The 12,817-nt window shown below is 38.2% G+C and overlaps 2 protein-coding genes across 3 annotated transcripts; both read left to right on the top strand.

Annotated features, from left to right (window-relative positions):
* The first annotated feature begins 5,131 nt into the window (after positions 1–5,131).
* LOC108991759 (GDSL esterase/lipase At5g14450-like) lies at positions 5,132–9,208 on the top strand. Of its 2 annotated transcripts, none has more exons than XM_018966154.2 (6): positions 5,132–5,241; positions 5,491–5,777; positions 6,018–6,227; positions 6,362–6,534; positions 7,996–8,266; positions 8,611–9,208. In XM_018966154.2, exons 2-6 carry the CDS (start codon positions 5,510–5,512, stop codon positions 8,859–8,861), a joined length of 1,173 nt encoding a protein of 390 aa, XP_018821699.1. In that variant the 5' UTR covers positions 5,132–5,241; positions 5,491–5,509; the 3' UTR covers positions 8,862–9,208. The 2 variants fall into 2 exon arrangements, with proteins under 2 accessions (XP_018821699.1, XP_018821692.1); XM_018966147.2 differs by having other exon boundaries at positions 5,133–5,241; positions 5,482–5,777.
* A 78-nt stretch (positions 9,209–9,286) lies between these two features.
* On the top strand, positions 9,287–12,019 carry LOC108991744 (GDSL esterase/lipase At5g14450-like). The gene is made up of 5 exons (XM_035684441.1): positions 9,287–9,966; positions 10,433–10,642; positions 10,727–10,899; positions 11,179–11,449; positions 11,591–12,019. Exons 1-5 carry the CDS (start codon positions 9,468–9,470, stop codon positions 11,839–11,841), a joined length of 1,404 nt encoding a protein of 467 aa, XP_035540334.1. The 5' UTR covers positions 9,287–9,467; the 3' UTR covers positions 11,842–12,019.
* The last annotated feature ends 798 nt before the right edge of the window (positions 12,020–12,817 follow it).

Genomic DNA, 12,817 nt, shown 5'->3' with positions numbered 1-12,817 from the left:
AATATTATTTAAATACAAAATACCTTTCAATTTTAAATTTTTTAAATTTTTATCTAATAATTACTTAATCGTTATCCAAACATAAAATCATGTACAACTTTTCCAAATTTTCAAATTAATTAATAAAATCTTGAAAATCATGTACAGCCCAATTTTATTAAAACAACCCTCACTTATAGCAGAGGAATTCCGTAAAATAGAAAAAATCCCAAGAAACTTAAAAAAAAAATTCCCCTAAAAATAACACTACACGGTTGCCCAAAAATCCACTAAAGACCACTCACCTAACGCCCCACTCATACCAGCAACCTCTTAATGTCCAAGATAAGGGATGCTAAATTTATCCATGAGAATCAAACCCCGAATCGGTCCTGGAAAGAGATCAATGTCACAAAAATCTGAATTCATACCTCGAGTTCCTTGTTTCGCCAAACAATCAGCCACCATATTAGCTTCTCTAAAAATATGCCGAAAGCGAACATTTAACTCATAAGCAATAGCTTTAATTTCCTTCAAAAAATCCCAAAGAAACCAATATTTGCACACACTCGAAGCCAACCAACCTACTAAGATCAATGAGTCCGTCTCTACTAATAAATCCCACAATCCCAAATCTCTAACTAACCGAAGCCCATCAAGAAGAGCTCTACATTCAGCAATGTTATTCGTGGCATGACTATAAGAATGCATGAACCCCGCCACTACTCCCCCTGGTGGTTTCGAATAATGCCTCCACCACCGGCATCTCTTGGATTCCCAAACTTTTGAACTTACTAGAAAGGTCACTAATTAAACTTTTAATAGCTTGAATAATATTATCTGGATTCAAAGTAGTACATTCCATTCTTATCGTGCACTGAGCTCGCCAAAGCGCCCAAGAAATCACAATAGGGAGAACCCCCCGATGCCACCCAACCTGCGTTGCCAATGATACTCTTTGCCACCAAAAACTCATCATTCCCTCACCGTTTCGGATCTGTGGCATTCTCATACCACATGCCTCTGCAAAATATTGCCACACTTTCTTAGCTCCTCCGCCCTCACATAAGATGTGCTGAAGAGATTCCTATTGCGGTTGGGCACAACATTCACACTTCGAAACAAGAGGAATGCCTAAAAGCTAGATATGGTCGTCAACCGGGATTGCCCTCCTCTTAGCACGCCAAACAAAGAAAGATAATTTTCTTGGAATCCAATTCTTCCAAAGCCATTTCTCCCAAGGGCATACAATCCCATGTTTTCGAATTAAATTCCAAGCTGACTTGGTAGTGAATTCACCATCAATCAATGGCTGCCAAACACAAATATCAGCTCCTTGCCGTAAACACACCCCAGAATCCCAAATTTTGTTGCACACCTCTTCCGGAACTAAATTCCTTAATATATGCATATTCGGCCCAGCTTCCGTGACAACTTCCGCTACCTGCAGATCAATATTGCCAACCAAAGGAAGAAATGCTATCAATGGCCCTTCCTCTAACCAATTATCCAGCCATAACTTAGATTGCATGTCCCGAATAATCCATCTTGAGTACTTTATGACCTTCAACATTCTCTCCATGAGCCCCTTCCAGAATATCGACCCTTTTCGAAGTTGCATAATAGAAAAAATATGAGAGTTTCCCACATATTTGGTAGAAAAGAAATTCGACCACATCGACTTTTCTTTAATTAATTTCCACACAAATTTCATAAGTAAGGATTCTTGGACTTCATGAAGGAGTACGGATTCTTGGACTTCATGAAGGTCCCGAATACCCAACCCACCCTCTTCAATCAGCAAACAAGTCTTCCGCCAAGATACTCACTTCTTTTTTTTTAATCTCCATCGAAGATCCCCAAAGGAAATCTGAAAAAAATTTCTTGATTGCCGATTGCACTCCTTTTAGCAAATTCAAGATTGAGAGCATATGAATAGGCATATTGTTCAACACATTCTTGATAAGCACAATTTTACCACTAAAAGAAAGAAGCTTACTCTTCCACCCAGCCAACTTATTCTGTATTTTTGCCAAAAAAGAGTCAAACATTTGAATTTTCAACCGGCCCACAAATAAAGAACACCCAAATACGTACAAAGCCAACTACCTTCCTAAAAACCCGACATTAACTTCAATCCATTTTTGCGATCAGTCGATATAGATGAAGAAAAGAACATTGAAGACTTACTCGAATTCATCATTTGTCCGGACATCCGTTCATACCAATGCAAGACTCCTATAAGATTCCGAATAGATGCTTTCCCTCCATTATAAAAAATCAAAATATCATCCGCATAGAATAAATGGAAAATCAAGGTTCCTCCGCCAGGATGAAGAGGCTTAATACGACCCATATGGGACTCTTTGTGAAACATATGAGAGAGAATCTCCTCAGATAAAATAAATAAATAAGGAGAAAGGGGCTCACCTTGTCGAAGCCCACGCGATGCCTTAAAAAATCCTTTGGCACACCCATTGAGCATTACTGAATAAAAAGGGGATGAAACAACATTAAAAACAATACTTCTCCACTTCTCTGAAAAACCCAATCGACGCAAGATCGCTAGGAGAAAGTTCTAGTTAACACAGTCATAAACTTTGGCCATATCAATCTTCAACATAACATTTCTCTATCTCACTTTCCTATTAATGCCTTGAACCAATTTCTGGGCCAATGAAATATTCTCAAAAATACTTCTACCTGGAATAAACGCTGCCTGTTTTGGAGATATAGTTTTATTCAAGATTGGCGCCAAACGACAAACCATAATCTTCAACATTATTTTATAAACAACAGAGCAAAGACTGATTGGGCAAAATTGGCCAAATCCCACAGGTTCATTCACCTTTGGAATTAAAACAAAGTTGGTAGCCCCAAAGAAAGTAGAAATGGGATGCCCTTCAAAAAAATCCTTAGCCATCTCCAAAAGATCATCTTTAACAATATCTCAAGCGAGCATGAAAAAACTAGCCGAGAATCCATTCGGGTCTGGGCTACTATTTGCAAGAATAGACCATATAGCCTGTTTAACCTCCTCAATAGAAGGGGCAGCATATAATGCGTCATTCTCCTCCACAGAAACCACCAGTTGTATCAGCTCCAACTCACCCAGATCACTTTCAATTGGCATCACCAAAAGGAGCTATTGAAAAAATAAAAATGCTCCCTCATGTACCGCATCTCTCGAATCCAACATTCCGTCGTTATCAAGCCACATCCTTTGAATTATTTTGCTCTTTCTCTTGACCTATAAGGAAGCATGAAAAAAACTTGTATTGGAATCCCCTTCAGCAAGCCATTTAACTCTTGATTTTAGACAGGTTAGAATTTCCTCTCGGTGGAGCCATTTAATATGCTCTTGTTTGCAGTTTAGCAGCTCAAATTCCCTCTGAGACGTAAAATTTCGAGAAAGACAAAACTCCAACTCGACAATACGCTCCTCCAATTTTTTTAATTACACATCAATGCGACCAAACACCGCCTGGTTCCACGATCTCAATGCACATTTGAGTAACTTCAATTTCCTACCATACGGAACATAGCACACCCTTCAATATTAGAATTCCAAATCAACTGCACAAGAGGAATAAGCTCCTCATGGGAGCCCCACATACGGAGAAACCTGAAAGGCCGAGCAATCGATACCACCTTTCTAACCAGCTTCACCAACATCAGTGCATGATTTGAGGAGGTTCTCGGCAAATATGAAACTGAAACATTCCCAAAGAAGCTCGAAAAATGCAAATTCACTAGTACTCTATCCAACTGAGCCCAAATTCGTCTACCACCTAGCCTCCCATTACACTATGATAAACGGTTACCTTCACAAGGTAGATCCACCAGAGCACACTCATGAATGCAATCATTGAACTTCCTCTTCGCATGAGAGGCTAACAACCCACCCACCTTTTCACTATCATTTCTAATTATATTGAAATCCCAACCCCAATGAACCAAGGGAGTCCACAAGAGTTTTTCCCCTTCAAAAAATCCCAAAGCTCTAACCTTTTGACTCGAAAATAGCTAGCATAAACAAAAGTTGCAAGCACCCGACAATTCCCATGAATAAACCATCCACTCAAAGCCTGATCTGACATTGAAATCAACTCGAACTCTAATTCCTCCGCCCAAAAAAGCCAAAATTTTCCACCAACCTTAGCATTATTTAAATAAAATGACAACTTCATTCATCTTGCCTATTTACTACATTTATTCAAATTCAAAAACGGTTCTAGAATGGCCACCATAAAAGGATGGCTTTTATTCAAGATACACCGAAGCCTACTCCTCGACGAAAGAATGCCCCTAATATTCCAGGTAAGGATATACATCAAAAAATTAAAGGAATTTTTTGGAGCGAGTACGATGCTCCAATATAACTATAGATGTTTCTTTTCTTACCCCTTTCACTTTTTTCAATAGAACATGTGTATCGGGATCAGACTCAAAGGACTTTGCGACTAACTCATTCAAGTCCTCCTCTGACTTGCCCTCAGACCCAGTCTTGCACCCAACGCCCACATTATTCAAATCCTCCCCCTAAAAAATCCCTATCTCCCAGCCCACCTAACTTAAATTCCAACGCTTCATCCACTAATCTCAAAGAATTTCATGGTTCTGAATTTTCAATTAATTCCAGGCCATCGTCATCTGAATCCGTCTCTGTGATCTCAAACCAACTCTCTTTTTTTTTTTTTCGAAGGCATTCCCATTACATGGGTATCCACTCCCGTGGGTAGTGCACCTGAATCTTACACCAGCCTGAACCACATCTGTCCTTGCACACAATACCATTGATGGCTCTACTCTGCTCTCTTCCATACACGCATCAAACACCACCCCATCTTGCGAGACAAACCATATACCATGAGGATCTCCTGTAGGTTCCGCCCGTTGCTGCCGTTGCATGTGTTATCTAAGGTTTGATTTGCTTTTGTATATAAGTTGAGATAAAAATTAAAAGTTAAATAAATATTATTAGAATATATTTTTTTAATATTATTTTTGTTTTAAGATTGGAAAAAAATTAATTAATTATTTTATTTTATATGAAAATTTAAAAAAGTTGTATAATTAGATGAGAAATGAAAAATTTTGTGAAGGTCAACTAGGTAGGGTCCGGACAGCAGGTATGGTCAACCTTTTTCTCAGATTAAAATCCTCCGAGTCTCTGACTATGGCTAAACCAGTAAGTGTTAGATTCCAGGGACAATCAGGCAAGCATATCGTGACAACTCTCAAGATTCTCACAACACCGAGGTATAGTTTCGATTTCTCTGCAGAAATTACTCGATTTAGAATCAGCGTATTTGATTTTTAGCTTTATCAGAATAGAATCAGAAACTGTAAACTGAGAAATTGGCTTTTTCTTTGCATTCTTTCCTAAACTTTTCTTACCTGTACATGGTTCCAATCTCTTATATTTTGCTCCATTAAGCAGTTCGATGCTCAAGATCCCATTTCAATGTGTAATATTTCTTCGCTTGATAAAAATGTCAGATAGAAGTGATAGAAGTAAGTGGATTCAATGCTCTGGTTGAGACTTTTCGGTAGGAGATTGGAGGGTCCTTGGTGGGGTGTGAAGACAGCAGCAATTGGAGTTGTTTTGTTTGCTTCATTACTTGGTTCCTCATGGGGTTGTCACATTCCAGCAATTTATAATTTTGGCGATTCCAACTCTGATACAGGCAGTGTCTCGGCAACTTTTGGTCGAGTCCCCTCTCCCTATGGTCGGACTTTCTTCGGTAAACCTTCTGGTCGCTATTCTGATGGGCGTCTAATCATCGACTTTATAGGTATGCAGGTGGCGCGCTTTTCTCGGCTGCTCATTTATCTTCTAATTTAGAGGATATGGAAGGTTGTGTTTTGTTTTGTTTTGGTTGGAGGAAGGAGGATAAAGGAATTGATAATGCTGCTGTAATGGGATTACTCTGATGATTATACCTCGAGTGATGATTGTCTGTGCTAATTTCCGATCTAATGCAGTGTCATTAACAGTTAAATACAATACTTAACTTGTTAGCCATTTTCTGCAGCTGAGAAGTTGGGATTTCCGTTCTTGGGGGCTTATCTTGACTCTATAGGACCAAATTTTAGACATGGAACAAACTTTGCTGCAAGTGGGTCTACAATCCAGCCAGCTGATGCCAAATTATTTGGGGCTGGTTTTAACCCCTTGTCTCTGGATATACAGCTTTCACAGTTTGAACAATTTAAGGAGCGTACTAAGGACCTATATAACCAAGGTTAGGAATACTTATTGCTGATTGTTCTTGGTGTAAGAGATATTTTACCATCTGGTCCTGTCATTTAGAGAGAAGCTTTTTCCATTTTGGATTTTTATTTAACATTAGTCTATATATGCTTTTTGGTATTTCAGCTGAAAGCTCTTGGGTCAAAAGCAGCCTCCCAAAACCAGAGGAATTCTCAAAATCCATTTACACATTGGACATTGGACAGAATGATCTTACTTTTGCACTATTAACAACAACAGAGGAGCAATTGCGGGTATCCATCCCCAATATAATCAATCAGTTTGCCCTGGCCATCGAGGTAACTTAACCTATTATGTTTACATGTTTTGTAAGGGAGCCCAGCCTTTCTTTCTGGGAAGGGGGGTGGGAGAATTGACCAAGAAGCATGTAAACTGAACTGAACACGACTCAAATGATTATTTATTTTGTTGATAACAGGCCACTTCTTCGTTGACTTAAGCTTCAGCTAAAAAGAGAGTTCTAGTCCAATGGCTACCATAGAAGTATGAATTTCTGGACAAGGTTTCTAAGTAAGGATGCTATTTAGTATAAGTTGGAGGCTTTTCAGCATAAAATTGTAAGTTAAAAGCATTGATCAAAAGATTTTACGAACTATTAATATACAAGGATTATGTTTTAACCATAAATTTTGGGAGTGCAGCTTAAAGATTGGGGTTCTTACTTGTCAAAAGAAGATTGGGGTTCTTACTCATTCCTATTGATATTAATGAATATAATTCCTCTCAACTCTTCTTGCTACATCTGGCTCAAACTAGATTTTAAACTTTTAAACCATCGTTGTACATCCAACTCTTATATATGTATGTGTATGGATTAGACAAAAATAGAAAATGGTTTAAGATCTAATAGTTCTATGATCAGTGGGATCGTAAATAGATCAAGGTGCTACTAGATCATACAATCAGTATTGGATCCCTAATAAGTAATAATATCATTATATTGTAAGATTCTAGATTGGATCTGTTTTGATTTAGGTCTAAAATCTAGTCTTAAGATGTTAAAATCGTGATTAAGATTTTACCCACCATGCATCTTTATATCCCAATAAACATTAAGCGTGTGTAAAGAAATCATTAACAACACAATTCTCTTATCTGTCGCTCTGATAGTAGAATTCTTACCCTAAACGCTGTGCTTGAATGCATTATTTTTTGGGAATTAAACTTTTTACACACAAACTACTACTTGTTTTTCAATTTGCACTCTGAACTACCAAAGGTTTTTATTTTCATCCTAAACTACCTGTTTTCTTACATTGTCAACCCCACTTAAGAACTGACCACAGGACTAATTTTTCCTTCATCTCAAAGGTTACATCTTAACTAAGGGTGACAATAGAAAAATATAAGTAGTGAAAGTCAAAATTTTTGCTAGTTAGGAGTGCAAAGTGAAAAACATATAATTGTCCCTTCTTTTTTTAAAGCATGTGCCTGTGGAAATTTTACAGATCCGTTATGTATCACTAGCTCTAATCTTGTTCATAGAACAAAAGCAATCAGTTTCCTTGGAACTTTAAATCAAAGTGTTGCTTACATATCAATGATATCATTCTTACTATAATTGTTTAAATCTAAATTCCTATGAACTTTAATAACTATTCTGCACATAATATATTTTCATGGATTAAGAGCAAAAGGTGGGGTAGAGTACCGATATCTTTATCACTGTTTTAATGTTGAAGCCCACAACTTGACCAGTGAACCGTTTTCTTTGTTTTGTACATGGAAAAATATTTTAGAAACTCTACCAAGATGGAGCAAGAACATTTTGGATACATAATACGGGTCCCATTGGCTGCTTGCCTCTTTTTTCTGTAAAGAATCCTCCCAAGCCTGTTAATGCTGACCAGAATGGCTGCATAAAGTCCTACAATTTGTTGGCTCAAGAGTTTAACAAGCAGCTTAAAGATAAGGTGTTCCAATTGAGGTCCCAACTCCAACATTCATTGCTCATCTATGCTGATATCTACACTGCTAAATACACTCTCATCAGTGAGGCAAAGAAACAAGGTAACTATTGAGTTTTTTAATCATTTTGATTACAAGGACCCATGATTCGTGGGCCTACAAAAATCTTGGATGCACAACTTCACCTGCTAGAACCATGCATAAGGTTCTTGAACCATGTCTTCCACAATTGGAACAAACCAAATCGGTGTAAAATCTTTTAAGTTTCTTCAAAAGTTAAAGATAAATGACCTATGATGCCATTGTACTACTTGACTGTCTCTTCCATACGACAGCATTGGTTTTATTAAATTTTTTCTTTTTGGGACTACAAGAGAAGAAAGTTTGCTTCTTGTTCAGTATGCCTAAATGGAAAACTGGTTTCACTCAGCATTTGTGAATTGCAGGTTTTGTTGGTCCTCTTGCGTACTGTTGTGGGCATTTAGATGGTGCTGAATGTTGGAAAACATCAATAGTGAATGGAACTGAAGTTTTTGCAGATTCTTGCAATGATACTTCAAAATACATTAGTTGGGATGGCGCACATTATACTGAAGCTGCCAACAAATGGGTAGCTAACCGCATTCTGGATGGCTCACTCTCGGATCCCCCAATTTCCCTTACAAAAGCATGTCACAAGACTGATTCTCCTAACTGAAGCATGCAACCATCAAGTTCGTCCTTTTGTTTGAGTTCACAATTGGTGTCATTGAATATTCGATTTTTATTTTGCTGCATTTAAAGGTCTTAATAATGGCACTGCTACCGTGCTACTTTTGAAATGTAATTCCAGTTAGGTCTGCGCAAAAATGTGAGTGCACTTGGTGTCAAATGTCAATGTTACTTGACATTGGTGAAATTTATGGTAATAAAACTTGGTGTCAAATGTCAATCTTGTAGTTTTGTACTCGACTAAAAAATCCTCGGATCGTACATGAAACATGCCATTGTACTACTTGAGAAAGGTTTTCTGTAACGACCAACTTGAAGTTGGAACTTTTTATGGCGCCCCCAACCACGTGAAACTTCTGTGACTTGTCGTCGTTTCCTTGCTACGTGTAAGCTATCAATTAGTTGATCACTTTATGTCGACTTCTTCTGGTCGCTACTTTATAGCTCCAGGTGCAAGACTTATGTCAACTTCAAAGTTTGTCATGTTTTGTCGATCTTCACGTATAAAAAGTTTTCGTCTATAAAAACGTGTTTCTGAAAGTTCAGAGATCAGACAGCAGACAGCAGATAGTATATAGCACAAGAGATATATATGCAAAGTGTAAATATCCTTGTAACGAGATTGCGAGAGTTGAGTGTATTGAAACTTTTGGGTTTGAGTGATTATTTTTTATTAGTAAATTTGTTTAAGATCGTCAGCGTAAAGACTCCATTTTCACAACAGAAAAAAGATCTAAACAACTTGTTGCGGGGTTCGATGGACTATCGGGTGAGACCCATTGACCGGGGCAGGAGATGGAGTCGTCCTTGGACACTAAGAAAGAGCGTGGAAGTAGTTGCGGTTTTAAGTTCTCTGGTGGTTGGGTTCTCAATTTTCATGGCAATTGGGCGCCGTAAAACTCTGGGTCAAATCTCATTGGCTAATTCAAGTCATTGTGATTTTCCGGCGATATTCAACTTTGGTGATTCGAACTCCGATACAGGAGGCAAATCTGCGGCGTTTCGTCGGCTCCTCTCTCCTAACGGCGACACCTTCTTTGGTAAACCCGCGGGGAGGTTCTCCGATGGACTAGTCGTCGTCGATTTTATAGGTGACTTCTCCTGATTTCCCATTTTGCCAATTCCTTCGGGAAACAAAAAGGATCTTTGTAGTGTAAGTCTGAAAATTAGAGGAGCGAGGTGTTGGAACAACAACCCATTCGAGGGTTTAGGACGATTATGCTCGAGGATTGAGTTTGTGCAGCAAAAAAAGGCTAAATAATTTGATGAATTTGTATGTTTGCTGTGAAACATCGTTTGTTTATTCAATGCACGTTCCGTTTCTGATTGATTGATATGCTTTTAATCCATGTAATGCATTAAAAGCCTCGTTTTTGCTAGTCTTCTCGTTGTGTAGCATGGTAAGATAAAAATGATTAATCCAAAATAGATCATGATCCCAATTACTTGGTGCTGGCTTATAAAATATCAAAACTAGTGAATCTGGACCTAGGCAGAAGACTAAATCCAATGGTTGCATTCTCCACATGTATTTTGACTAGTACACTATGTTTGCAGCTGAGAAGCTGAGATTACCATTCTTGAGTGCATATCTGGATTCTATGGGGACAAATTTTCGACATGGAGCAAATTTTGCTACAGGAGGGTCTACAATTCAGCCAGTGGATATGAGAATCTATGAGATGGGTTTTAGCCCCATCTCTCTTGACATACAGCTTTTGCAGTTTGAACAGTTCAGAGCTCGCACATTTGAGTTATACAGGGAAGGTTAGATATATAGTTATTATTTAGTTGGGATATGTCTTTATGCTTTTGCTTGATCAGATCTAGTTACTAGTTTCTGGTTATCAGGTAGAAACTCATACACCAAAAACAGTCTCCCAAGACCAGAGGACTTTTCCAAGGCACTATACACGTTGGATATTGGACAGAACGATCTTCATTTTGGATTCTCGTCAATGACAGAGAAACAACTGCTGGAATCAATACCAAATATTATCAATAAATTTTCTCAGGCAGTGGAGGTAACAAAATTGATTTTTATATAGCTCCTTAACAAATCATACCTTATTTTAGGATCCAAAGTAGGCATTATTGATCAATCATTTAGATCATCCAAATGCGAGCTGTGACTTATATGGAGCATTCCATTGAGAGCACAATTGATCATATTGATTTTGGACTTCTCTAATCTGGAAACCTTCTCTATGATTCCTTGCAATGTTTTAACTCACTCAATTTTGTAATCAGCAATGATTTGTGTCGTTTAAACCTTGTGATGTTGTCCTGATATGCTGTTTCAGAAACTATACCAACTTGGAGCTAGAGCATTCTGGATACATAATACAGGTCCTATTGGCTGCCTGCCTTATTCTGTTACATATTATCCTCCGAAGCCAGAAAATATGGACGAAAGTGGTTGTGTACTTTCCCACAATAAGATAGCCCAAGAATTTAACAGGCAGCTCCGGGAGAAGGTGTCCCAACATAGGGTGCAACTTCCTGATGCAATACTTACTTATACCGACATTTTCTCAGCCAAGTACAATTTGATTTCTGAAGCAAAGAAGCTTGGTAAGCTTTAAATATGATCTTTGGTTTTGTTTCATTACGAATATATGAAAGAAAAAAACATAATTTAGCTTGGCCAATTTCATGTTCATTTTATCCTGTAATATCATTCATTTTCTAGTTTTTGGTGTTGGGGGTTTGCAGGTTTTGCTAATCCACTAGGATACTGTTGTGGGCATTTTGGCGATTACAATGTTCGATGTGGGGAAAAGGCACTAAATGGAACTGAAGTTTTTGGGGTTTCATGTAGCAACCTTTCAGTTTACATTAGCTGGGATGGCGTACATTATTCTCATGCCGCCAATAGATGGATAGCCAACCGAATTCTTGATGGCAAGCTCTCTGACCCTCCTATCCCCATTACTGAGGCCTGTCGCAAGCCTGCTCATTTGTGACCATGAGCCCAAAGAGTGCAGTTTGAACTATTGACTGTGTAATTATGGTTTGTGTTTCTGTTGATAAGTTCTCTTTTTCCCCCATAAAGAAGAATTTTGAATTTCATTTCAAACTGAGACTTACACAGATTGAGATGATGTAGTTATATTAATTGAAGTTGGGGACATTTGAAAACTTCTTATAGGTCTTCATTGAAATTGGATAAATATTAGTTTCTATTTTAAATGAGATTTTTTTTACAAGCATCATGATCAAAGAGAGGAAGAGTTGCTCTGTTTGTACTCTGGGTTTTCTTAGAATCTGTGCTTCAAAGTTAGAGCTAGTATTCTACAACATTGCAGCTAGTAGTCGGCAACTCAGCATTGGAATCTAAGATTAAAAAGAAAAAAAATAGCGCATAACAGTTCTGTTTTGCAATTTTGTTGAACACGTCAACATGTATTCTAGGCAGAAAGTTGCCCATTATAGAGAGTGGTGATCTCATATGGGCCAAATTGGTATTCTGACTGCTGTTTTAACTCGGTGTAGCCATGCAGTCTACATTCTTCTACATTCACCCTAATTAGCATAGCAAAGCGGCATGGTAAGCTAAATTCTGATCTTCATTCATCCCTATGATTCAAAGTGATGAGGTGGTAACTCGCACTTCTGTGCTCTCTTTGGTTTGCCCGATTCTCTCTTTTGTTGGCATTGATTACTTTTTTCTCAAGTATTGCTGGTATTGAATCCTGCAGGTCTTATGAAACTGTTTTCAGCTGTTGTTGTCGACACTATGGATATCACAGTTATTACTTGCAGCGACCGTGCATAGGGACTAAAATTGATGAGGCTCCGCGTAGAAATTCTTAGGAGTACATTAGTTGGGTGGTGCATTATATTCCACGCTGCAAACCATTGGACAGCCAACCAAATATCAGACAGCTCCAATATCAATCACCAAAGCAAAGCATGTCACAAGGCCGCTCAGAGAGAGAA

Source organism: Juglans regia, chromosome 13, assembly GCF_001411555.2.
Source record: "Juglans regia cultivar Chandler chromosome 13, Walnut 2.0, whole genome shotgun sequence".
NCBI classification, from domain to species: Eukaryota; Viridiplantae; Streptophyta; class Magnoliopsida; order Fagales; family Juglandaceae; genus Juglans; species Juglans regia.
This window is presented reverse-complemented; position numbering and strand designations above follow the sequence as displayed.

Coding starts and splice junctions, on each gene's coding strand:
- LOC108991744 (XM_035684441.1), top strand. CDS start 9,468: ATGCAAAGTGTAAATATCCTTGTAACGAGATTGCGAGAGTTGAGTGTA. Junction 9,967..10,432: donor AGTCGTCGTCGATTTTATAG/GTGACTTCTCCT, acceptor CTATGTTTGCAG/CTGAGAAGCTGAGATTACCA. Junction 10,643..10,726: donor ATTTGAGTTATACAGGGAAG/GTTAGATATATA, acceptor TCTGGTTATCAG/GTAGAAACTCATACACCAAA.
- LOC108991759 (XM_018966154.2), top strand. CDS start 5,510: ATGCTCTGGTTGAGACTTTTCGGTAGGAGATTGGAGGGTCCTTGGTGG. Junction 5,778..6,017: donor TCTAATCATCGACTTTATAG/GTATGCAGGTGG, acceptor CATTTTCTGCAG/CTGAGAAGTTGGGATTTCCG. Junction 6,535..7,995: donor AGTTTGCCCTGGCCATCGAG/GTAACTTAACCT, acceptor AAAATATTTTAG/AAACTCTACCAAGATGGAGC.